The 27,834-nt window shown below is 37.6% G+C and overlaps 1 protein-coding gene across 4 annotated transcripts in view; it reads left to right on the top strand.

Annotated features, from left to right (window-relative positions):
- Efl1 (elongation factor like GTPase 1) overlaps positions 1-27,834 on the top strand; it is a 133,672-nt gene that overhangs the window by 51,723 nt on the left and 54,115 nt on the right. For all 4 annotated transcript variants that reach the window (XM_010621178.2, XM_033761117.1, XM_010621180.2 and 1 more), the window contains exons 13-15: positions 2,994-3,142; positions 3,391-3,557; positions 7,583-7,721. In XM_010621178.2, coding sequence (XP_010619480.1) covers positions 2,994-3,142; positions 3,391-3,557; positions 7,583-7,721 — 455 coding nt within the window. The remainder of the gene's footprint in view (positions 1-2,993; positions 3,143-3,390; positions 3,558-7,582; positions 7,722-27,834) is intronic.

The following is a 27,834-nucleotide window of genomic DNA, read 5'->3' on the forward strand; positions in this document are numbered from 1 at the left end:
CTCTAGTTTTAGTGATTATCTCTTCAAGAAGTATCCTTCACAGAGGTCAAGCTGTAGTGTTAAATAATTGTAGTCTAAATGATAATTTATAGCTGGTTTCTTACCAGTAGACCCAATTTTCTAGCAAATAAGTTCCTCTCTGTTCTCAACAGATACTGGGTGTACAGAGGGTACTTTATATAAATCCTTTTATATATATAATATAAAAAATCCTTTTATATATAAATCATTTTATATAAGCAGACCTCTATTCTGTTTGCTTTGTTCTCTGCCACCACTTCTTGCCCTCACAGCAGTATCTGGAATGTAGTTGGTGTTGGCTGGATGGGTGGGAAAACACAGACTGCAAGCACTGAAACATTTGATGCCAACTAATGACTATAAATATCGATTACTCCAGAGCATGTCATGAACTTAGGCAGGTGAGAATTTCATGTATGAGATTAAAAAAAGTGTTTCTTTTTTTTTGTTTTTTTTTGTTTTTTTTGGTACTGGGGATTGAACTTGGGTCTTTGCACTTGCGAGGCAGGCCACCAAACTGCCGAGCTAAATCCCCAGCCCAAAAATGTGTTTTTTTTGTAACAAAAGCTAAAGTGAAATTACATTTGTTTAGGATACTGGTTCTGTTTCCTTTTAAATGGAAGGCGTAACTTGGTGATAATGCACATAAACAGATCTGCATTAATATCTGTGACTTTGGGATAAGTAACTTTCATTTGTAAAACAGGGATATACCATGTACTTCATTTAACTGTTTTTTTTGTTGTTGTTTTTTGGGTTTTTTTTTGGTACCAGGGATCGAACTCGGGACCTTGTGCATGTGAGGCAGGCAGCAGAACCACTGAGCTAAATCCCCGGCCCTTACTTAACTATTTTGATTAATACATGTTGCATTATGGATCAGCAATGAGCCCATTGCAAGAGCCTGTTTCTCTTTGTGCCTCACATAATTCCCCTTCCCTACTCTAGTAATAGTAACCCTGTATATTCTGCATGTATATTTTAATTCATACTTTTCAGACCTGTTATGAGTTTCTAGGAGAAGTTTACAAATAAAGGAAGTTACCAGGGATTGTTGGAAGGAGCAAAGAAGTATGTAGCCTAGGGACCAGGAAGGGGAGGAAGGGCACAGATTCAAGTGATGCCAAGGGAAAAGAAGAAGTGGATTTGTTAGCTGCTACATCAGAGAACAGGACCATGATCTGGAGGGAGCAGTAAGTCACCTGTCTTTGACTTTTAGAGCTATCTATAAAATCTATAAACAGGGTTGTGTCTCTTGCTGTGGTAGTTAGTTTCTGTGGCGCCAGTGGGTTTTTTGTTATTGTTGTTTTGTGTTTTATTTATTTTTTGTGGTACTGGGGACTGAACCCAAGGCTTTTGCACTAAGCTATATCCCTAGGCCTTTTTTTTTCATTTTGAGTCAGTATCTTTCTAAGTTGCCCAGGCTTAGCTTGAACTTGTGATCCTCCTACATCAGCCTCCTGGAGTGCTGGGATTACAGATGTGTACTCTGCTAGTGGTTCTGGACCCCTAAGAACAGTGATGTGCAAACTCAGTATCAAGGGTTAGCCTCATATGTTTGTGTCCTGTTATAAAGCCCTCAGTTACCTGAGTGGGTTAGGACTTTGTGAGATGGGGAAGGACCAACTCCTGGAATTCAGCCTCTCATTTGGAGGGGCAGGTCATAGGAAGGCAGACCTTTGGTCGGTCCTGGTGGCAGGCCTTAGCTGGCTGGCTGGCATCTAGAGAGAAGAGCAGTGGGCAGTCAGTGATGTAAACATCATTTTCTAGGTTAGCCCACATGAAGTAGAAAGGAAAGGAGTCTCAGAACACTCAGCATCATGAGCTCCAAGAGTTGGTGGCTGTTTACAAGGTGGATGAGTAATCCATATGAGAATGCACACTAGAGGGGCTTCCCATTCTCAGAAAGGGGAATATGGTATGGCGAGGTGAGAGGAGACTGAGTCTTTGTAAAAACAGAGTAAAACAGGATAGCGTGGGAGCCACACAGAGTGTTGTTGTGCACATGTAGTGCACTTTCAGGAGCTGGAGCATGATGTGGGGCCATGATTAGCCTGAGTGCCTGGATGCTCAGGCCCAGGGTCCATTGCTAGAGATGCTTAGACAGAATTGCTTTCACACAGGCACTAGGCTTGCTTTTGTGCTCTGGCAGACCATGCAGGTGGATTTATGAGTTCCCCACATGGAAGGGAGCTGAATCTGGGGGATTAGTCCACCCGCCTGGCTTCACCTGCCAAACACACCTAAACAGAATGCCCATTCTTATTCAGTTTAGAGGTTCTCTTTTGTAAAGACCTATTTAGTGTTGTATTTTTCCTGCCTCCTGACAGGCGTGAAGGTAACGCTGTAGGGAAAATAGTTAATTATCAACAGCTGCCTTCCTAGATTCCCAGAAAGCATACACAGCTACATGTTGCCTTTTCTGTTCTGGTACTGTACCTCTTGGACCTAACGTAATGGCTGATAATTTTAATTTGACCTTTTAGTCCCAGTGAATTGCTGGCACTTAGCCTCACCTTGAACCCTTCCTCATGAACTCCAGATCTCCCTGCAGACGTGATTTTGTACTTGCAAAGACAACCTTGATTTCTTCTTGAGGCCTTCTGCATGTTTCTATCTGGTTACTGTGAGCCCTTGTATCTATTACTCATTCCCTTCCTTCTCCTTATTTTTCCTCTCCCAGAGGGAAGGTGGGTCTCTGAGAAAGGTTCTGTGTTGTACTTGGCTCCACGCAGCCACACAGGCTCTTGCAGTTGGTCTATAAGCTTGAGATAGCTGGGGCACAGCACTGTCAGAGGGAGCCTGATGGGCCTCATCATTTGCTGGGGAGGACTCAGAGAAGCCTCTGCCACAGAAGGAGTTGGGACTAATCCTCACATATTCAGCCATGTCAATGGTTGCTGTTTCCCTCCTTGTGTGAACCAAGAGATGTTCAGCGTGTCAGACAGTAACATATTTGTGTTTCCCACTAGGCCTCTCACTCAAGATGAGATTGCTCAGAGACGAGAGCGTGCACGACAGAGGCATGCAGAGAAGCTGGCAGCTGTGCAGGGGCAGGGCCCCATGGACCCCACCCGCAATGGGGATATTATTGAAACAAGTCCACAAGAAGAGCCAAGAGGTATCACCTTCCTAAAAGTGGGCTTGATTGCCCAGTACTGGACTTTTTTTGCTTAAGTTGGGCAACTCATCCTTTTGCTCTTAAGCTTTTAGCTTTAGTCATACTTTTTATCAATATTCTTTTAATTTTTGGTGTTTGTCTCCTGAAATTGGATCAGACATGAAATAGTCCCTGTTCCCCTTGTGTTTCCAGGCAGTTCCCATGTTGGAGAGCAGCCTTAACCTTTACTCTCCTTTTGTTTCTGACAGGTGATGAACAGCAGGTAGAGAGTGTGGCCCCTAACTCTGCACCTCAGGAGGAAGACAGCCAAGAGTCCTTCATTGCATTTGCTCGTGTGTTCAGTGGTGTAGCTCGAAGAGGAAGGAAAATTTTTGTCTTGGGACCCAAGTACAGTCCTGTTGAATTTTTGCAGCGGGTAAGAATTGAAAGTAAAACATGAGTATATTGCTTCAAGGGTCTGATATCTTTTTACATTGGTTGCAATTGGTGATGACCTTATTAGTAAGTAATAGAAAGGCACACTTTAGTAAATCCCTATATCTCCTTTTGTGTTGCTTTGGTAACATTTGGTAAGTGTCTTACTTAGTAAAATTCAGAAAGTCACACCAGGATGAGTACCAACTTTTCTGGCCTTATTTCTTTATAAGCCTTGTCTCTGCAAGGCAAGAATCACTTTGTGGCCAGAGGAAAGAACTGGGGAGAGTGATGTGCTAGAGCTGTGGCAGTGGCAGAACCTCAAGACAGACACAGATCCAAAACCTGGGTAGCTCAGGCCAAAGGTGTGGGAAGCCAGCAGGTGATAAGCAAGTCCCAGAACTCTTGTCAGAAGAGCCTGCAACTAGGTGGATAGCTGGCATCTAAAACTGACTGAGCCAGAGGGCAGCAGAGAGTTCTCAGGTTAGAGCTGTCTTGGAACAGTTTGGATATAAAAAAGATATATACATTGTAATCAAAAAATGAAGGTCACAGGGTGATGAAGATGCCAGTGGTCCAAGTCCATGGGAAGCAACTTGTCCTTGGGTCACCTGAAAGATGAGAAGCAAAGAGCATCTGCTCCTCTCTGCACAGATGAGGCAGGCAAGCTTCAGGATAGCTTTGAGAAGATCAGGTGCTGTGGAGGATAGTCCTTGTCATCAAAGCTCACCTCATCTGTTTTTGAGGTCCTTGGAGAGTGCTGCACTGTGTGGCGGTTAAGCAGTCCTTGCTGGGCTGTGTGGAGGACTTGAAGTATATAGGTTATACTTGATGGGAGGCTGTAAGAGCCCTAGACACATACAAAACACCAGTTGTGATTGTCTTTATCTTGGCCTGGATGTAATTGACAGTTATTTATCTATCAGTAGGAGTCGTGTCTGTTTTGTTTTTTTCTTTTTTCCCTCCTTTCCTTTCTGTTCCGGATGGGCAAGCAGTTATTTAATGAAGCACTGATTACATGGAATTTTATTATTGTTATTCTACATCTTGGCTTTTTTTTACTTAACATTGTGAGATTAATCTGTGTTAAGGCCTCCTCCTATAGCTCATTTGTTGTTCACTGCTGTGTGCTATTCTATTATATAACCATTTTGTGTATTCATTTTCCTGTCATTGCATATTTGGGCTGCTTTTGTTTTTATTGTACAAGTGCTACCTTGAATGGTTTTGCCCACAGCTTCTTGGGCACACTTGCAAGAAATTCTAGGGAATATACCTAGAATGGAGTTGCCGGGATGGTGTTCAGGCTAACATGGTAGCTCTGAGTTGCACCCCAGAGTTGTCCTGATTTATACTCACCATAGGGATGTTTCACAGCTCCAGCTGTTTACCTTCCTCACCGAGATATGGTATCGTTAGGCTTTTAATTTTTGCCAGTCTGATGAATATGATACATTGTGTCATAGTAGTTAATTTACATCTTATCACTCTTTGGTGTTTACTGCTCAATCTTACTTTCTACTGTGAAGATATCTCTTTGAAATATTTCCTTATTTTTCTACTGTACTACTTAAAAAATACTGCTTGTTAAATGTCTTTGGTATAGTCTAAATGCTAATTCCTTATCAGTTTTAAAATTTGTAGATTTGTTTTCCAGTGTGAGACTTATCTTCACATTCTACTTGGTATTCTTTGATGGACATAAATATCATTGTAGTTGAATTCTTCAGTCTCTTCCTTTATAGGTTTTATTTTTTTACTTTTTATAACTTAGAATTAGGACTGTTGAAATCACAAAACTTTCTGTGATGCTTCTTCTCAAAGTGTAATGTTTTGCCTTTCATATTGAAATATTTAACCTAGTACATGTGGCTTGAAAGGAATCGGTTTCTTTCTGTTGTTCCAACATCATTGATTGGTCGGTCTTTATCCACTAATACACTTCATCAGTTTTTTCATAAATCACATTTCACATGTACATGAGTTGGATCTGTTTCTGGACTCTACATTTCTCCCGTTCTTTTTCCTTGTATCACTGTTTAGTAAGTGCTGTCTTCATTTCTAAATGTTTTACCATCTAAAAGACCAAATCCTTCTACCTTGTTTTTCTTTGTGTTTTATTTATTCCTGATTGGTTATTCCTGTGTGAAATTTAGAGTGGGCTTAAAATCCTATTAAGACTTTGATGGAAAAATATTTGAAATTACTACATCTGTTTGGCTTGAATCAGTGTTTTTCAGTATAGCGTTTTCCATCTCTGAATGTGTTTAGGCTTATACCTTTATTTAGGACATTATTAATTTTTAAATTATTTTATGGTGTCAAAGGTCAATAATGTGGATAGCATTTTATATATTTATTTTTTAATCTTGCTCAGGTTATTGGTATCTTTTAGTTATACAGTACAGCTACATTCATCATTGGAATCTTGTACCGTTACATGCCAGATCTTGATTCTCATTTTTTCCCCATTCCGTCGCCCTCCCTTCACCCCCTCCACCTTCCCCTATTTACAAAAACTTTGTTTTCATTTTTTGCTTTTCTCATATTTTTCTTCTCCCTTATTTCCTTTCCCCTACTCTTCCCACTTCCCCTATAACTTTCACCCTTTTCTTCCTATATTTATTTATTTTTGTTGAGACAGGGTTTTGCCATGTAGTCCATGCTGTCCTTGAACTCAGTGTGTAGTTCAGGCTGGCCTGGAACTTGTGGCGATACTCCTGCCTTAGCCTCCCCGGTGCTGGAATTACAGGCATGTGCCACCACGCTTGACTATCATTTTTAATCAAATATTTTCAGCAGTTTTTTTTTTCAGCAGAGTTTTAAAGTTTGGTTTGTAAATGTTTTCAGTCATTTGTTAGACTTATTCATAACTTATATTTTATTGTTACTATTTTAAAAATATTTTTCTGTCTATTGTTGATCTGTAGAAATATGCTCAACTTTTATATCTTCATCTTGCATGTTTGCTGTCTTAACATCTGTAGCTTATTTTTAAAGGTATGATCATATTAATCTTTAGATTTTAAATTTTTTTCCAACCTATCTAATGCAAATGGTGCAGCATGTGCTGGAAAGACTACTGTTTTTGTTAGATTTCCAAGTCTACCTGAATGCAGAAGTTCCTCCTTCCCCTAAGTGCTTATGAACTTAATTGCCACTACTACTTTTTTGTCAGTCACCCTCTACTTTTGATGTTTATCATTTTTGTGAATGTTGTATCTGAGACCTTTTTTCTTTCTACCACTAGCACAGCACCCTGGGCCTGTGAATGCCAAAGATATGTTGATTGATTGTTTGAAATACTTTCTGGCTACTTGGATTTATGTGGAGAATGTATTTCTGAAGACTTCACACAATTCAAACCTTGAATCCTACAAGACAGTATCTTCTTCAGAATAAGCATACTATAGGGAGAGCTTATAAATCTGTTCCATGTGTACCATAATTTTGCTATATGTATAATGTGTCTTCATGTCAGTGTTCCTAACATTGTAGCATGCTGTCTTCCAGGTTAACAACATGTCATATTATAGCAATTGCTTGGATTTTTTCATGGCATATCTATTGTTTATTTACATGTGTTACTAGGTACTTGCTTCAACCTTTGTTGAATGCTTAAAAAAATTATCTTATGATTAGAAAACAGTTTTAAGTTCTAACAGTAACAATGAGTATTGAAACAATAGCACAGTAGTCGCCAGGACTGATACATGACATGGTTCACATTGCTACTGCCAAGGCCTGTGGGGATTAGCAAAAATGGTGCTCCTGGGTCATGGCACGATTTACAGTTCTTAGCCTTAGATTTTTGAGTAAGTAGAAATCTAGACAGTTGAGGGATTTTAGTATGTCAAATGTTATTGATAGGTGAGACTTTTTATCGCACTATTTCATATCCATATCTTCTGGGTTTACGTGAGAGCTGGTTACACCACACCTTACTGATGAATAAAAATGATGTTATAGGGGTCAGTTAATGCTTTTTAGTACCTGCTAATGTCCTCCACGTTTTCTTCTGTCCAGGTACCATCAGGCTTCTCAACTTCCCCCGACAACCTCCCCACTGTGCCCCACATGGCGTGCTGTACTTTGGAAAACTTGTATCTTCTGATGGGAAGGGAACTGGAAGAGCTAGCAGAAGTGCCTTCAGGAAATGTGCTAGGTAGGTAATGCTGTCTGTCACAAAGAGTTGCCTGACATGTCACTGAAAATTTGGTGGTGAAATTTTTGAAAGAACGAACTGTTTTTTTGTTTTTGTTTTTTCAGTTTTGACTATTTTTTCTGGTATCTTTATCTTAACTGTATTTAAGTAAGCAGCATGTGAATAAGTTGGTTGCTATTAATTATTGGTAGCTCTATTTCAGACACGTGATACTGCATAAGTATGTGTGTGAATGCTCTGTCCTAATCTTGGAGTCTATTTATTTTGGAACAAGAAGGGGAATCCCTACTCATATAAAGCCCATTTAGATGGCTATGGTATTTGTGATTCTACAGATTTGATTCTGAATTTTTGGAAACTGTTCTGATGTGTTTTACAGTCTGATGTGCTTCATGTACCCTTGAGACTCAGAGTGAGGAGGATCTTCTCTTGGATTCTTATAAGACCAGGACTTATTGTGAGGTGCTTGATCCCATTGTGCTCTTGGATTCCAAGCATTCAGCTGTAGATCTATTTATTAAGTGATTATATGGACTGAAAATTCTCTTTGTTTTAGATGAAAAAGCCTAGGACATTGGTTCAGAATAATTACTGCTTTTTCTGGATTATGTGGACCTAGCTAAAGAAATTTGCCAGATTATTTCACTTCTTCCCTGCAGAGTTAGGTTTTTTCCAAAGACAAACAAAAAACAAGTTCTTTTCTATGTTTTTTAATGCATTTAAAAATAATTTTGTATGAGATTAAAATCCTAGCTTCTTGTCAGTGTTATCTATTCTTTCCCATCCCTTTGGAAAATACCGCTGTATCGTAATAGTTGATAGAACTATGTGCTGCCATAGCCAGCTTTAGCAGAAAGAACATTAGAAGAAGAATGGAGTGCATCCTACTCCTGTTGTGCAGCCCCCCATGGAGTTACAGTATTGCTGTGACACAGTGTAGTCCCCTTGTTTGTTAGTGGGATATGCTATGGCAGATCTCCATGTGCCACACAAGTGAAAGCAAAGATACTCTATCAAGTGGATGTTTTTGTAGTATCTCTTCTAATTAAGGCCCCATGTAGAGGCCCCATGTACCCCCAGTAGAGGTTTAGGACATGGTGTGTATTAATTTCTGTTTTTTTTCTTTCTGTGGCTGGATTCTAAATATTGTCCTGGACTGAGGTCATGTATTCTATAAGGATGGAAGCCATTTCTCTTTCTTGGGCCTCTAGAGGCAGACTTGACTCTGCCTTCTGGTACAGGGAGACCTACTGTAAGCTAAGACTGTTCATTTCTTCTTGGAGAAAATAGATACATGCCTATTTTTTTTATCTTTTAAAAAATTGTGAAGTAATAATAGGAGTTGGGGTGAGGGTAAAGGTACCTGAACATCTGTTTGCCACATTTACCCATTGAGTACATGCTAGATGAGTATGCTACTTTGGTGCAAAATGGATTGTGGAAGAAAAGCCAGGTTTATTTTCTGGAAAAGCTAGAATTATACCTAGCTGTAGGTAACCAAAAAATGAAGTTCATCATCTTAAAATTTATTCAGTAGGAAGCCCCGGGAGAGACCAGCCAGGGTTTCTGTAGTGGCTCCACAATGTCATCCAGGAGCCAGATTCCTTCTTTCCCACTAAGCAGACATCAGCATGCGGCTTTTGTCCCCATGGCATGGGCCACAGTGGCTCCTATTCCCCAAAACTCCTCATAGGAAAAGGGCAAAGAGACAAGGCCTTCTGAGAGAATTAATGCTTTTATTTGGGAAGAAACATCCTTTCTGGGGACTTCTGTACATAATCTCATTTTTATAGTTTGGTAATATGGCCTTAGCTGCAAGGGAGTCCCAAGACTGCGTGCTTTACTTCTACAGCCTCTGTAGTTAAGGCAGGGGATCTTGGGTTATGAGTAACTTACATTTACCAGTCTACACTGTCAGCAGTATTTCCCACCCCAACCTGGTCTTTTGGTGGTGCCAGGGGCCCCTCTGTTGCAGTGCAGTTTCTTTTCATTGAGAAGATGGTCTTCCAGAAGAACTGTGTGTTACAAGTGAGGATTTAGAACCCACATTGCCACTCTAATTTGCCTTGAGACATTCAGTAATTATTTTCCAGTAATGCAAATCTAGTTTGGCCTCCTGAATGACTAGAAATCATTAGTATACCAAAATTTATTCTAGTCATAGTTTTGCCATTACCTAGTTATGTGGCACAGGCCAGTGGTGTAGCTTTGAGCATCCCTTGCATTGATTTCCCAAATGTATAAGAACGATGGCTGCTAACCTCCCTTCTGGGGAAACCAGAGAAGCCACTTATAATTTTTTTCCCAAGAAGATTAGGTTTGGGTTCATGGGGATTATTTTATTACATTTATTACTTATTTTAAACTTTAAAGACATATCATTGAGTGACATTGTATAGAACATATTTTATTGCTACAGCTATAAAATACCTACAGAACTATATAAAATATATTAACAAAGTTGAATGTAAAATTGCCATTACATAATGGCAGTTTTCTATTACAGTAGAAATGAGTAAGGCAGAAATTCTTGGTACTGTACTTATATCATGAAATTCTTCCTTCATGTCAGTATCCCAGTGGCTGAAAAAAATTTCTAAACTAGACTGTTTCAAGGTCTCTCTAAAAATTCTAATGTCTAAGGCTTGTGTTGCTGTTAGAATATCCCTAGTATGATTATTCATTAGAATGAGCAATGAATATTTTAATGTGGTTACTTGGTTGGACTGATAACCCATTTAAATGGCTCCATTAAAACATGTTGGACTGGTTACCAGCCTTAGAGTCAATAGAATTAACCTTCTCAGGCCAGTTTCACTTGTTCATTAAGTTCATTAAATTCACTTAAGTATGTGATACATATGTAGTAAGCCAGGGTGTTCAATAAAGACAAATCTTCAGAGCTAGCAATAAATTTAAGACGGGGTAAAAGAGGAGGCCAGGGAGTCTGGTATTAAATAGGGTAGAACCTCTGAGGCCAGAAGGCCAGTGGGCACCCAAAGTAATGAACCTGGGATTCCAAGTTGCTAGGGTTGCTAGTGTGAGTAGCCTGAGAACCAGGTATGTCAACAGAGTCCATTTTCTTGAAATAGGTTCATCTTCTCAGGAAGCTTGGAATGAAAAGGATAAGACAGTTAGTTGCATTTGGCTGGAATGATCTGTGTGTCCTGATTACTGATTACTGCATGATAAACTACACAGAGCCTCACAGCTTAAGATAAAGATGACTTTTATTTTCTGTGATTTGAGTATGATTGGTAGGGGGGCTCATCTCTGTTATCTGCTGAGGTAGCTCCAAGCCTGGAGTTACAGTCATATAAATGTCTTCTGCTCAGATGTGTGGAGGTCCGGACAGAGGGTTTTCCCATGACTTCCTGGCTTTGTCACAGCATGATGGCTGGTTTTATGGGGGAGTCATGGAAAACTGTGTCATCTTTTATGACCTACCCTCCATAGCCTCCAGCCTCATGATGGCCACACATCATGTTGACTACAAATGAGGTACCAGGATTAGACTATATTCAAAAGGAGACACCTTTTTAATTTGGGAGCTATGTCCAAGAAGTTATGAATATGTCTTATTAAAATGATCACACTACTCATTCTAGATAAATTCTTGTTTCCTTTTTCATTTTAGGAGGCCCATTGCAGGACACAGATCACAGAGAATTTCATAGTGATCAGGAAAGACCTGTGAACTTTTTTTTACTTTACTTTGGAGAGAAAGTCATGATTCCTACTTAGTAAGAGAGTAATATAACTGATATTCATATGCTTTTCATCAGAAATGATATAGTGAGTGAATTTATCAAGTACAGATGAAAAAATTTTTGTTGGAAAAGGAAATGAGAAATATATTGCATTCTTGGACATTTTGGAAAGTATTGTTAAAATCTGAAAGAAAGTTCTTTTATTGGCACTTGAAAAATACAGATTTCACATTTGAACTCAGCTATAATTTACTTAGAACTTATATGTACTGATAAGTATGGAAGAGATTTTGTGGTTTGAAAATAGTTGACTTAAAGTTTAAAATCATCTAATTCCAACCTGATGTTGTAAAGTTGATGTAGATGGGACCAAAGAAGCTTTACTATGTTTAGCACACAATAGCCTTTTGTTCAATTCTCTACCAAAAATATTTCTAAAAATAAATGTTTGCTATAGGCTGCTATAAAAATGTGAAGGGAAATTGAATTAGGATTCCAAATCTTTAGCCTTTTTATATGTACTCTTTTAGATCTCTTCCATATGCTTAAACCTTTAAAAATTCAGAGATGTATTCTGAGAGGAAACAAGATATTCTTTTCACAGCACAAGGAAAATAATAAATATTAATAGCCTTTTCCTAAAGTAGTTTTAGTTCAGCCATAGTTGGCTGCTGAACTGATTAAAAGTTAGTGTCAGTAATCATTGCATACTGAATTGTGTATATGTGTCTATGTGTTTGTGTCTGTGAGTACTTTTGTAATACTTTAAATATACTTTCTAAAGAGTTTTTTTGAATGTACATTATCATCAGCATTTCCACTTGGAATGAATCTGTTTTAATCTGTTAAAAACTAACAGCTTTAGTAGTCACTTCTTACTTTTAATAGTTCTGATTGATTTTAATGATTTCCCTTTTGTTGATAATAGTTTTATTCTCTTATCTAATAGTTATATCTTATTTTTTGTTTTCATATTGTTGATAAAATGTGGTAAATAATAGTTATGTGTCTGGTTTCCTTCTGACTGTAGTGGAAATGTTCCTAGTGTTTCTAAGCTTCAGGTTGGCTGAGCTTATTGAATCATCATATTTCTTATTTATCATGCTATGGAAGTATTTTTAAAAAATCATTAATAGATACTAAATTTCATTGATGTACTCTTACAGAGTTTTTCTCTTTACTGTAGCTAATTCTGATTTTTAGAGTGTCTTTGCATTCCTAAAGAAAAACTCCAGAGTACTTGATCATTGCTTGTATTTTTCATATACTATTAGCTTTAACTCACAAGATTTTATCCAGATTTTTTTTTCATTAAAAAAAATTGGCTATTATTTTGTTGGTATCATGAACATACCAGAATGGGATGCTTCCATCTTCTCCACTCTTTGAAGTAGCACCATCCAGTTGATAGCCACTAATTATATTTAGTTATTTAAATTCAAATAGATTAAAATCAGAGAACATTAACTTAGTAAGTTGTACTGGCCACATGCCACATTCTTGATAACAATGTGTGGCTAGTGGCTTTGTGTCAGACATTGTGGTCTAAAGAAATTTGTATGCTGTGTGAGAATTTTCTTTGAAAGTTTTAAAATACTTCACTGGTGAAACCAACTGACCTAGATGTATAAAATATTTGATTTTTTCATTCTTGTTTATCTCATTTCTAATTCTGTATGTTTATGTATTTTTACTTGATTTCTTCATTGTAAGAGTTTGTACTTTTAGGATAGAGTTCTCCCAAATTCATTTATGGAAGCTAGTATCGCCCTGATCCCAAGACCCAATTGAAGAAAAAAACTATAGGCTAGTTTCCTTAATGAAAATAGATGTAAAAATCCTCAACAAGATATTAGCAGAGAGAATGCAGCACATCATCACAAAGATCATACATCATGATAAGTAGGTCTCATCTCAGAAATGCAAGGATAGTTCAACGTACATGTCAAGGCATAAAAACAAGCAATGTTAAAAGCCATATGACCATATCAGTTGATGCCATAAAGGCTTTCTATAAAATCCAACACCCTTTCATGATAAAAACCCTGAAGAAAACAGGTATAGAAAGACCATACCTGTATATAATAAAAGCTATGTATGACAACTAGTGGCCAGCATCATATTAAATGGGGAAAAATTAAGAACACATTCCCTAAAATCAGAAATAAGACAGGGATGTCCACTGTCACCTCTTCTGTTCAACATAGTACTTGAAATTTTAGCCAGAGCAATTAGGCAAAAGAAATAAATAAAAGGGATACATATAGGAAAGGAAGAGCTCAAATTATCATTATTTTCAGATGACACAATACTTTACCTAGAAGACCCAAATAACTCCACGAAAAAGCTCTTAGAATTAATAATGAACTGTTAGCAATGGAGTGGGATACAAGATCAACACACAAAAATCATTAGCATTTGCATATACCAACAGTGAACAATGTGATGAGAAATTATGATAGCTTCAAGAAAAGTGGAGCTGGTCAAAGAAGTGAAAGACTGCTATAAAGAAAACTAGAGTACTCTGAAAAAAGGAGATTGAGGAGAAATCAAAAAATGGAAAAGATGTCCCCTGCTCCTGGATAAGCAGAACCAATATTATCAAAATGGCCATACTCCCAAAATTGTTACACAGATTGTTATGGTTTGGGTTTAAATGTCCCCCTAAAGCCTCATGTGGTCATAGACTCGATCTAGAGTGTGTGAAGCTGGGATTGGTTCATGATGCAATGCAAGGCTGAAAGGCCCTAGAATTAAGGGTGTGAATGCTTCCCACCCTAAGTAGTCTGAATAAGATAAAAGGGGGCTAGGTGACACCGTTAACTCTCTTTTTGCCTTTGCGGCCTTGTGTGTGTGCACCATGTTCTGTCTTGCAATGCTTGTTTGCCATCCCAACCTCGGAGCTGAATAATAGACTGTATGGACTGAAACTTCTACAAAATGTAAGCCAGATAAACCCCTTCCCCTCTAACCTTGGGTGTTGGGCATTTTGTCTCAGCAACAAGAGAAAAGTAACACACAGATTTAGTGCAGTCCTATTCAAAGTACCAGTAGCATACTTTGCAGAACAATAGAAAACGATCCTACAATTCACATGGAGCCAGAAGAGACTCAGAATAAAATAAGCAATTTTGGGCAATAAGAGCAAATAGGAGGTCTGGTAATACCTGACTTCAAGCTATACTACAAAGCAATAGTGATAAAAATGGCATAGTACTGGAACAAAACAGATACTTGGATCAGTAGGATAAAATTGAGGGTACAGAAACTTCCCCACACACATTCAGCTATTAGATCTTTGACAGCTGCACTCTTTCTGCCCCTTAAATTCTACCCAGGCCACCCACCCTTAGGGTAAGTAACACACCCAGGGTAGGGTGCCCTTAATCCTAGCATCACACCATGAATCAATCCCACCATGACATCCTTAATCCTAGCATCATACATCTATATGTAGTCCCCTTTGAAAAACCCCACCTATGACAGTGTGAAGCTTTGGTAGGACAGCTATAAGCCATAACAGGGGCCGAGGATGAAACTCAGTGGTAGAGAATTGAGGCCTTAGTATGTGTAAAGCCATGGGTTCAGATCCTCAGTTCTGTAGCAGCAACAGAATAAAAAATAATGTTCAGTATAATAGAACCTGTAATACAGGTTCATTTGAAAATACAGAGACCCTGAGTAAGAGTTATCTCTTTCTAAAGACCAGTCTTTTTCTGTGTGTGTGTGTGTGTGTGTGTGTGTGTGTGCACACGCGCGCTCGCGCATATTTTTAAAATTTTGGTAACATGAACAAAACCTGTCTTAAAACCTACTACTATCTTAGCCATTCTTAAATATACAGTTCAATAACATTGTTTTTATTTTTTGAAATATCATACTTGTACCGTTTTGTAACCTGTATTTTTTCTTACAGTAATCCCTTCTCTGATATTCCCTTCTCTGTTGTTTGACTACATTTGTTATAATTTCCAGAATAATGTTAAATAGTAGTTCAATAAGAATCTTTGTTTTATTCCTTATATATGAGTTTTTTATTAATATGTGTGCAGGATTACTTGAGCTTTTTCCTTTTCGCTTGATTGGTCTTCCTGATGGTTTTTGGTAGTAAGAGTTGGTTCATTTGTTTCTTTTTCAAATGAAAACATTTGTGACCTGACTTAGTTTGACTTTGGCAGAATTTCTGTAATTTTAAATGCAGTATTCAGTTTGCAACCTAATGGAACACTTTCCAACCAGTGGACTCTAGTTACACATTAGAGTGTGACAAGCTATTGATCCCTTTAGCCTGTGGAGCTACTGAGCAAATTATAAGAAGATGACTGTCTTAGTCTCTGTCACCTCAGATTAAATTGCTAGTCCTTGTGCTTGCAAGGCAGGCCACCGAACTGCTGAGCTAAATCCCCAGCACGCTACCATATATTTGATGACTGTTTATTATACAGGTTAAATCGTATCTGCTAATTCTTATTTTTTCTGACTGAAGTAATTGGCTATTACTTTATAATTTCTTTGGAATAGGTAAATACAGTTTTATAACCTAAGAACTATTTGTCTGCTGATAAGTGCTTTGCCACTCTAGGCATTGAATGAGGGTAAAGAATTATAATTTTATTTGGGAACTAAATTTTTCCCAAACAGAAGCATTCATGAACCACTGTATCACTGTACAGTATTTATTATAAGTTCTAAATCAGGGAGTATATTTGTTAGGGTTTTGGGTTTTTTTTATATTTCCAAAAGGAAGGGTATTTCTTGAGAGACTATGAGGATAGTTTGGGGAAGATAACTTTTTTTAACAGAAAAGAAAAGTTTTAATTGGAAATTAGAGGGAAGATAGGAAAGGACTACAGCTTAGGTGCCTGGAACGGGTGTGTGTCCTGATACAAGGGTTCAGACTGGCCCACTCATAAAGGCACTAGGCCAGCTTGCATGCATGCATGTATTTATTTATTTATATTAGTACATGTTTGCAGTATATAATTATTACATCCTCATGGAGCGTTGGAACATTTACCAACACTTCTTAATTCTCTTTTTATTCCTCCCCCACCTTCCTTCCATCTCCTGGTTACCTCAGAACATAATTTTTGAGTAGTAACAGTAAGTATGAATTTTGACTAGTGGCAGTAATTATGAAGACTTGATATGTCTTTTTGTCTTTTCAGAAAAGATTAAATATGTGCTTTAGATGATGTCAGAGGGAGAAGCATGTTTCAAGTGTGATCAAACACATGTCAACATATGTGGCAGACATGGTAGACGTGAAGCAATTAAGGGAATGCATCCGCTGCCAATATCCTGTGTGGTAGATATAGAACCACTAATGTGAATTAATATACCTGTTTTGAAGAATGCATGATCTCAAAATGCAGCAGTTCCATTTCTAAGTACCATATAAATCTTAGAGTAGTTTTGAGTCTACTCTCAAAAAGCAAACGAAGGGCCGGGGATTTAGCTCAGTGATTCTGCCGCCTGCTTCAAAAAGCAAACGTGCAATAAGAACAACAACAGCAACAAAAGGGAAGCAATTAAATATCCATTGACAGCACAGTAAAGCAAATAATAGTGCAATTGCAAAGTGGAATATTACAGTGAGTGAAAATGAATGAACAATTTAGTCAGTTTCAAAAGTTTAAAGCATTTTGAAAAGCAAGTAGCAGGCCATTTATGTAAAAGTTAAAAACATGTAAATACTGTGTGTTGTTTAGGAACAGACACGTATGTATTTTTAAAAAAAAGCTCAGAAAGATAGCTAATTCAGTGCCCATGAGGACATCATTGAAGAGGAACACACAAATATTGGTAGCATTCTGTTTCCTCAGATTAATAGTGGAGCTATATCATTTGTTATATTTTTCTCTTTATATTTTTAATACTTTAAATATGCATATGTATATATTTTAAAATTTTAAAGGAAGATAGTGTTATTATCTTTCATTGACTTGGTTGGTGCTTATAGAATTTATCCTATAGAATTAAGTCAGGAAGTTGAAAGGATATACTTTAAAAATGTAGTATTTTCCAGATTAGAGTTCCAGCTCAGCTACTTTATTGCTTTGTAGCTTGGCAAGCTTAGCTTTTCTGATGCTTAGTTTCCTCAGATGCAAGATGAAAATGGGAAGGGCTGCTGAAAATATCCAGTGGAGTAATGTACCTTGTTTCAAAAAATATCAAGTGGCACAGTGTTAATTAAGCAACATGAGTTGTGACCATTCGTTTCCTTAAGAAATATCATCATTCAACAGTAATCCTCTAAAAAGTCACATATATAAAAAATAAGCAAAGCAGTTAAGATTAAAGAAAACTTTTCAATTATAATACAGGTCATTTATTTAAATACAACTTGCCTGTATATGTTCAGGATGACCCGGGGTCTTTACGTTAAGCTACATCCCCAGTGCTTTATTTATATTTTTTATTTGTTTACTTATTTGAGACAAGGTCTTGCTAAGTTGCCATGCTGGGATTTAACTTGTAACTTGTGATCCTCCTGCCTTAGCTTCCCAGAGTTCTAGGATTATAGGTATCTGCCACCATGTCAGGCTGTAGTTCTTTTTAACTAACTTAAACTTTCAAGTGGGCCATTCGGAAACATTCTGGGGAAGTTTTCTGATGTTCTGGTGAAGTCAGTCTGTAAGAAGTTTCCCAGCTGTGCATATAGAAATCAAATGCCCTAGCTGATGCTTAAGTTGTGTCTGTCCCTCTCATTGCCTTAGGGTGTGCAGTGTGTATTGCTAAGTGATTGAATCAGTTATTGAGTAGGATCATTGAACTTAGGTGAAAGACTGTATAAGCAGCCAGAAACCACCTACTGTTCATATCATTGATTTGTTCAAAATTTATAATAGTCTCAGGGTCATAAAGAAGATAGAAAGTATGGAAGGATTTGCTTTTCATTATAAAAAATACTAGGCTTTGATAGATGAGAGAAGAATCTTTTCTTGGTCAAAACATTTCTCATTAAAGAATATGAAAGTAGTTCTTTAATTGGGAAGATGGCCTCGCCCCCAGAGGAAGGGTGATATTATTAATGTGCATTGTTTGTTTTACTTAGATTGTACATGGAAACCATTTTTTCCCCCTCAGCATGTCTCTGCTGTTGTAGAAAAGCTCACAGGCACATCCTGGGCTGGAAGAGACCAAGTGGTTTGATGTTGGAGAAGCAGAGAGGTCTGAGTCTTTCAGTTCTTTTCTCTGCCACAGTGTACTCAACAGAACATGGTTCCAGGCTCCAACAGATCACAGCTGCCCCCTGATGCCTTTTGAAGCGCCTGTCTACTAAGCTCAGGGTGAAGAAGGCTGAGCTCAGGCTCAGTTTGTACTTAGCATAGCACTCACTGCCAGAAAGTTCTCTTCCTCTCTGCTACGTATTTTGGCAGTTGCACTCTTTTTTGCATTAGTTAGTACTTTGTGTTGTATGACTCTCACATACCCTGTTAGCTCTCCTAGGTATGGATCAGGGAAGTGTGAGCCTGGTCATTGCTCAGACTGATGGCTTCCAGATTCATAGTTGCTGTCCTGGCAAAAGTCATGTGCCCCCTTCTGTCCCCTTCCCCATAGTTTTCCTGACACTTCTATCATTATTAAATTCCCAGAAGTCCTGTTGTCTGTTTTTGGGCTCTGTTCTCTTTTCCAGTGTATTTGCCAGTCTTATTTGAGTATGATCTCAGGAGTTAACTTTGAGTCTTCTTTCATTACTGTAGTTTTAATAATTTGGAGCTGCTGGTGGACATTTATGCTTGATATGAACTTGAGATCATTTTACCCCTCCTGGTGCATTAAAGGTCTTATGTTGAGATGTTTTATTCTATTTGTAATTGTGACCACAGTTTTCTACTACAAAGCTCAGTATCAAATAGTTAGTTGCCTTCCCAGAGGTCATTATTACAGACATTATTGATATCATCTGTGTTTTTCCCGACTTCTTTCCGTATAAACACACATTAATCTATATGTATGTTCCTGTAGCAGGAGGCAAATTCATGTGTGTGAGCTGTGAGTTCATTTGGGAAGACTGGCATCTTTGCAGTATTGAGCCATTTCTGTTGACAGGACCGTAAGAGACTGCAGCCTCAAACCAGTACTATGTTGCTCTGATTTCCTTTCCTTATTATTACCAAGAAAATAATTTTAAACAGTTAAAATTATCCTAATACTAGTCTCTTGGAAGAAGAAGCCCTTCTCATTTTCTTGCCAGGGTTACTTCTGCCCGTGGCCTTCTTACTCTAGGGTATTAGTAAAGCTTAGGCTTTCTTTCATTTTTAACTTGCAGAGAAACCAGCTGTTGTCTTAGTGGCATAAATTAATTCTAGAGCACCTGGTGGCCTTTAGTCTAATTCCATTTTTCAAAGAATTTTGGCATTTGACTGAGACCTTTTCCTGTGTTGACACAGCCTTTCCCTAATTTTTACCTTTCTGTGGACTTGAGATTTGAGGTTAGATGGATTTGAGAGAGGGAGGAAGGGTTATAATTTGTCTTTAATAAGCTTTCCATTCTCAGGATCTAAATCTAATCTTAAGGAAAAAAAGATGCAATTTTTAACATACATTGATCTATTGTTTGCTCTGAAAAAAAGGTACAATTTTATAGCCTAATATTCACTTATACATTTATTTTGTGCTTGCTAGATTATATTTGGTTTTGTTACTGCTTGCTAGAATTTTCACACTGCTTGCTTAAGCTTCCAAATTATTCAGAGGCCCTTCACAGTTGTGATACCAACCCAGTAGTCCATAAGGCAGCCTTTGACATGAGCAACAGCAACCACTTCCCCAGCTGTAGAACCTCCCGCCATACTGGTGGGAATTTCTGGACCTGACTCTTGATCCATACAAAATAGGACTGAGGTAGATGACCTCAAGATTTTTCCTTCCCTCTCAGTTGATTTTCCATCAGCTTTTCTCACTGCCTGTTTTTTCAACTTACCTCCCTATTTGGTTGCTTTACTGTTTTCAGTACCTTCTTTGCCTTCCCCTTTGTCTGTAGGTTGCCTTAGGTGACATTTGACAAGTAGGAATTCCCTCCAGAGAGTTCTCACAACTAGGAGCTTTTAAAACCAGTGTTCATTTCTGCCTGGATGTTGAAGGACCAGGTGTCTTTGCTCCTGTGCATAATCTGAGGGGTGAACAGAGAGAGGCCAAGTCTTCTTCCAGGCTGGAGTAGCTAGCTGGTAGTGGGTGTAGAGTAGGACTGCTTTAAAGGGGAGAAAATCACTGGACTGGACAGGAAGAGCTGCTCCTCAGAAGAAAGAAGAGAAGCTCACACCAAGGATTGGTCTGTTTTATTATTTTATATAGTCTCAAAAGGGGTTATGCTCCTGGATCTGAGCCAGCTTAGAAACATGGACACTTTTCCCGAAGCCCAGGTGATGCTCTCATTTATGCTGGCCCTGCCTTGGATAGAGTTGAGTGAGCTCCTGCAGGTCTGTTGCTATGTGAATAAAAGGCAGTAGCTGCGGCCTCTTCCAGCTCCAGTGAGGGCTGCAGCTGCAGGGATATGAACACATGGTGGCAGCCTTCCTGCAGCTTTCCACCAGACAGAAAACAGGAACAAAGGCCTTAGCTTCCCTAAACTACACTCAGTTCCCACATGCAGTGTGTGTGGCCAGGAACTGTGGGTTCGTGAGCAGATGAAGCTGCTGTGGAGTACAGTGGAGAGGAGTGCTGGACATCCTTGGGCTTTGCAGGGCTGTCTTGTCAGTTCAGCCAGGATTCCTGGGCATGATGTTATAAATATAAACCCCATCCCTTGCCAAGCATATGGCAGGCAAGCATTTTTATTATTGAAGGCTTAGAGGAGACTGAATCATTAATACAGAAAGATTGGAATTATTTTAGCTTACTTTTAGAACCTGAAGAATGATTTCAAAGCATTTAAATTTATTTCTCTTCTTTCCAACTCTCTTCCAAATACTAAAGACATTCTTTTCATTGTATATATTTTTTCCCATTGTTTTCCTCTTTATCTTGGAAATTGAGTTATAACCCCTCAGTTGTTTCTAGTTGAAAAAAAGCTTCATTATGAAAATATATGTTGATAAGTGGCAGTGAAACAGAATATAAAATATCACTAATATCCTGATCCCCATGCAATTACAAGCACATTGTCACTAGTTTTGTTTTGTTTCCCAGACAAGTGCATTTTTAAAATTTAAAGCAGTTCAGTACATAATTGCACTAATGATCATATTTCAAAGGATTTAAGTCTATTGACTCAAGTGCAGAATTGAAATAAAAATTGTTATTCCTTCACTGTTGTATCTAAATTCATTTTGTTACATAATTCTAATGTCTGGAAGAAATCAGATATGCTTTGAAAAATCAAAGGTAAATTTCCTATTCCCTAGGGGTGAGGGTAGGGTGGAAAGAATATTTTTTTTTAGCTCTCAACAAAAGCAGCAATTAGTAGATTTATTATATAATGGTTGCTTTTCTTCAAAACCATAGCCTTCAATTTTTCTAAAATGACTGTAGTCTTTATTTTCTAAACACTTTATATAGTCCATTTCATTATATTTGCATATCTTTCATTAATTAAAGCCATTAGGATCACCACCTTTATTAATGTACTTGAAAGATATGTCAAACTAGATTTAACCAACATTTAACACTTATTGCGTGCCAGGTGTTCAGGAAGTCACTTTTTTCTTAAGCTTTACAATAAACATTAGTGATAAAGGCATCATCATAACTTTGCAGATGAAAAAGCAGGAGTTTTGACTTGCCCAGCAAATTGCGCTATCCTAGCCTTGCTTTTATTAGTTGTGATTTTGTTTTCTGTGCATTTGTATAGCTGAGATTATTTTAAATAGTTGTTACTTATTCTCACTCTTAAAAAAAATGAAAGTACAATTTTTGATGCTCTGCTTAAAAGCACCCTTGTGTTTCCTAATTCTTCTAGCCCAGTTCCTTGCTCCTTTGCATAGTCTGAGTGGTGAACACTGAAAGGCCAGGTCTTCTTCCAGGGTGAAGTAGCTGGCAGTGGGTACAGAGAAGGACCCCTTTAAAGGGTAGAAAACTGCTGGTTGGACAAGGAGAGCTGCTCCTCAGAAGGGAGAAGCTCACACCAAGGATTGGTCTTGTTTTATTACCCATTTTGAAGGAGCCCCTTATCTGTGTCTCCTGCAGTCTGCAAACCTTGGCCTAGGTCTCAGTCCTCCTGAGGACACATTGGTGCCCTTACCTCGGCTCAGCAGAGCTCTTGGCTCCAGCTGCCCTTTCTCCCTTTTCTGCCTGGTGAACTCAAGACTCAGGTCCCAGCTCAGATGACATCGCTTCTCTGCAGCCTCCCTGAGAGCTTTACACAGTCACACCTGGCTTCGCCTTCCTTTGCATTCTTAGACATCTAGTACATTTTTCTCAGAATGTTTGTTCCTTCCTGTTGTTACATTCTCTGCTGGTATCCCTGAGCTCCTGGGCCAGGATTGTGGTTCTGTGGGCACATTTCTGACACGTCTGATGCACACAGTGCCCATCACAATGACTCCTGTGCAGGTGCAATGCCGCAGTGCTTCCTTGGTGTCTTCTTTTTAGCTTCTGGATTGTACACTATGTGGTACAATTAAGTGACAACAAATCAGGAAGACAGACTCTGGGGGTCCATTTTATTGGGAATCTTGGATTTCGAGGGTGTATTTCTGGTTTGCATTGTTGTCTTTTCCTGATATTCAGCATATTCACCACGAATTAAGTTCTCCCAGCAGACTACATTAATTTAGAGGTATAGAGCTTGGAATAGGCAGCCAGGCTATGTGTATATGGTGTTTGTGTGTATTATGGGTGTCTTTCATGTGTACATATATTAATCCGCCCAGACATGAGGTACCCAAGTACCTTTCACTGTGTGAAATCTTACAGTTGCAGGTAATATAACTTTGCTGTACACAATACCTTTTAAAATATTGTTACTCAGGTCTTTGAGGTATCTCCATATTGATTTCCATAGTGGTTGCACCAGTCTGCACTCACACCAACAGTGGAGAAGGGTTCCTTTCTCCCCACAACCCCTCCAACATTTGGAGGGCAGGGACATGGGGAAAAAATTAGTACCAAGACCTGTCATATAAAGGTAGAAGATCCCAATGATGAATGTAACTGTACTGTATACCTAAAATGTACCAATAAACTCAATGAGAGGGAATTAAAAGTTATTTTTAAAATGAAATGAAAACCTCCTTTATTTCTAAATTTTTAAAAAATACTACTCTTTGGAATAACTGTTGTTTTGTAGATTGGAGTTTGGCCCATTTAAGTCTGATTTCTATGTAGTTCTGACATATCCACAAGATTTTGTAGAGGGGCAAAATTAATTTGAGAAATGCAGTTAGACATATTTATAATTAAAATCAGGTTTATTAAATTTATGCCAAAATATAAAAACTGTCTTTTTAAAAAATCAAATATGTAAACAATGACAGTTTATTGGTATAATTATAGATAATTTAAATTATTGATAATGAACTCTAAATGATATAAAAATATTTCTAAAACCCACAAAATCATTACCAAATTTAAATTTATTTTAAAATATAAGCTTATAGCTTTGTTCTTTGCACATATCATAAATATTTTGTGTATATCCTATTTTATTTTCTGTTTTCTTCAGTATGCCTTACTAATTTTTAGATTCTGAAAACAAGCATGTGTGAAAGTGGAGTTGAAGAGGAGTTGAACATTTGAATCCATCACTTTATCCCTCTTTAGTAAAGTGAGGTGTCTATTTTTCTAACTAGGGAGATCTTCAAATCTGTGTTACTCAGGATATCCTGGTGTATGCCTGTTGGCTTGAAGGAGTTATTAATAGTATGAATTCTGTGTAGTCATGTTTGTTGTGATGGATCTGTTTTGTCCTTATTTTATGCCATGATTTTAATGCTTCATGTACATTTTTATCCCACTTTGCTGTATTTTAAAATTCTTTAATGTAGAAGGCACACCCTCTTTTTATATCTGTTAATAGACGCCTTTTACATATTAAAAATTGTATTAAAACTTACGTCAACATAAAATATCCAATTTAAGCCCTGGAGTTTCTAAATTCTTAGAGAATGACACTGGATTCATTTTTATGTCTCAGTGTATAGCAATGTGCTTTGAAAAAAGTAAGTGCTCAAGAAGTACTTATGGAATGGATCTTAAGAAACAGTTTGGCTTTCTCAGAATGGAAGTGTGTCCCATCTAGAACAGTATAGGTACCTACAGGGAGAGGGCTGGGATTGGGTTTGGGCGGAGGATCCAGTCTGTCTCAGGAATTCCAGTTCTCTTGTGTGGTGCAGTAAGGTCTCCCAAATGGATTTTCAATAAACTTTTTTTCAGTTAAAGTTCTTTCTCTAAGAGTCCACTGCTACTGAGTAAGAAGGCAAAGGAGCTTCCAGTGGCAGCAGAGACAGAGTAGCCTGGCTTGGCTGCATGGCTGCAGTAGTACCAACAGTGTCCTGCAGCTAGAGGAGGACCCTGGGTTGGGTGGGACAGAACAAATGGGACAGTACTTTGAAGGGTATGTAAAGATTTCTTAAAGTAAGTGAGAGGTTTTTGTGAGTATATTCAGGTGACTGAGTTATGTGCCTTTCTAAAGAATTGGTTTGTTTTAATTTGAAGTAGGCATGCTAATAGAAAGCCAGGAGTATTCAGTAACATTGCTCAATTAGGAGCCAAGGAAGGAAAGAATGACCTTTTGAAGGATTTGAATTACAAAATATGCTCTGTGCTCTGATAGGCCATTTACAATGCCTGATAAAATGAGTCTTTTTACTCTGCCAAGTTTTATTGTAGCTAAGTGCCTCTAAGTTTAGGGAAAACAAGGACAGGTTAACTGTGTTAAATATAATAACGCTATAGACTGTTGTGAAACCCTAAGGTGTTTTTTTCTTTTCCTTTTTTTTACATAATTACATAATTTTTTAAATTACATAATTTGATACTTTTTATTTTAAGAGTAATTCCTGTTTTTGTTGACAAATTTGACTGGTACACTTTTACTTTTTCATTTTTACTCATTTCAATTTCAAAAGTAATACATGCTTATTATAAAAATCCAGACAAAAATAGAAATGTCAGAGTAAAATGAAGTTGCTTAGTCTCTGCAGCCACTTCTATGACATGCCGTTGGTGACAGATGAGCACACACCATCCTTCCCTAGATTTTCCTTACATACACATGTCTGTGCACATGCACTTTACTCCCTCCTTTCTTTTATACAAGTGTTATTGGTGGAATTGTGAATTGGTTCAGTTCAGCAGCTGTGTACAGAGCTCTTGCTCACACAGTGTTCAGAGGGACTCTGTACTGTGAATGTGTATGAGCTCTGCTGTGGAGTGGTTTTCTTTCTCTTTTGACCCACTTTCAAATTCATTACTGTTGCTAACCCATTTATTAGTACCTGAGGGCTTCCCAGCCCAAGAAGTTGTGAAAGCCAAGTGAGGTCTTATGTATTAAAGCACTTAGTGAAGTCTGAAGCAATAAGAGATGACCACGGCGATTATTAATGATTGATTATCTGTGAGGAATTCTAATTTTTTGTCATTGTTAAAGATTCATCTGCTTACTTTTGTATGCAGCAAGCCCAACTTTTTTGCCTCAACAGATTTTTTTTTTAAATTTTCATTAGAGACTGGTGTGGTGACGCATGCCTGTAATCCCAGCACTTGGGTGCAGAGGCAGGAGGATCACCATGAGTTTGAGGCCAGCCTGAGCTACAACAAATAAAACAAAGAAAAAAAAAAACAATTTTTCATTAGATATAAGTATCTCCAACAATCCTCTTTTTCCTTGTTTTTGGCTATATCTGATTTTGGAAATGACACTATAAATGTCATTCAGTCAACATGTGTTTTGTAGTATAACATTTCTTCTGGCTTATATTCCATGTCCACTGTTGTTTTCATTATTTTATTACCAACTGATTAGTTAAAACCAGAGATTTTAACTTGGGCACAGATACAAAGTGGTTTTTTGTTTGTTTGTTTGTTTTGTCAGATAGACCACACATAACTATTGAAAAATTACTTTCAAATTTGATCACATAATTTCCAAATGTTCTCTAAGAAAATGAGCATATTGGCCTTGTGTGAAAACCCCAGTGTGTTTCAAATCCTGTGTGGACAGAATATAATGACTTGACTCAGGTTGATGCCTGAAGTCATCTTGGTTAAGAGGCTGAGCTGGAGCTGGATTAAAGTCTCCCTCCTTTCTGCCCTCATCCAAATATTGAAATATAAATGGTTGGGAATTTCATGTCCAAACCCATTTTTAATTCTGCCACCTTGCTTTTGTAGCACTGTATGCTTTTGAGAATGCTTTTTTATCAATAATATCTGATCTGTCCAATCTGCTGTTTAGCTTCTATATTTCAAAGGCCAGTAATGCTTAGGTTGGAAGCAATAGCTATTAAAATAGTGAATTTTAAAAGTGCAAATTCATGTCCAAGTGTTTTGTATAGGCTACTTCTGAATGATGAAACTTTAAACTTTTTTTTATGTGAAGGAAAATTTTATTGCTTAAAGTAATCATAGAAATTAGCAGCTCCAAAGGTTTCATTGTTTGTTGTTGTTCTTTTTTTCTTCCATTTTATGATGAAAATGTGTAACTTACTACAGTGTGGATAATGTATAATATATGTGAGGAAATTTATGATAGTAGCTGAGGATAAAAGATGGTGCAAAGAATTTTAGATTTCTTTAAGCATCTGAGGTGATCCAAGTGAATTTTAAACAATTTTCAGGACAGCATGCCTGCCCCACCCTTCTTGCCTCCCAGTTATCCTTTTGTTAAGTGAAACTGGGGATTGAACTGAGGGTCTCACATACCTTAGACAAGTGCTCTACCACTGATCTATCACTCCCAGATTCCTTGCTTTTAAAATTTTTATTTTGAGACGAAGTCTCACTAAGTTGCTTAGGGTGGCCTCAAACTTGTGATCCTCCTATCTCAGCTTTCTGAGTGGCTGGTATTATAAGAATGCATCACCACACCCTACCCATTGTTTAAATGTTCCAAAGATGTAAAGGATAATGTGCTTACACACATTCATATATAACACATTATCTATATCTATATATAAGTATATAATACACATATATGCATATTATATGTGTGTAAAATATATATGTGTATGATAAATACACCTTTTAAACAGCTATTCTTGCTTTTATTACTCAAGAAAAAGAAAAATATAATTTGATACAAAAAATAAAATTCCCTACTCTGATACTATTTGTCAACTCTTATACTGTGTGGATTATACATCACCAAGATAGTAAAAAGAAAAAGAACAGTAAATTTAAAACATTAACCTCCTTTGTTTTCAGTACTGGAGGTAGAACCCAGGGCCTTGCTCTACTACTGAACTACACTCTGAGCGTTTTCTTTTTTTTTTTTTTTTTTTTTTTTTTTTTTTTTTATT

Source organism: Fukomys damarensis, unplaced genomic scaffold (genome assembly GCF_012274545.1).
Source record: "Fukomys damarensis isolate Sample0158 unplaced genomic scaffold, DMR_v1.0_HiC HiC_scaffold_7, whole genome shotgun sequence".
Lineage (NCBI taxonomy): Eukaryota > Metazoa > Chordata > Mammalia > Rodentia > Bathyergidae > Fukomys > Fukomys damarensis.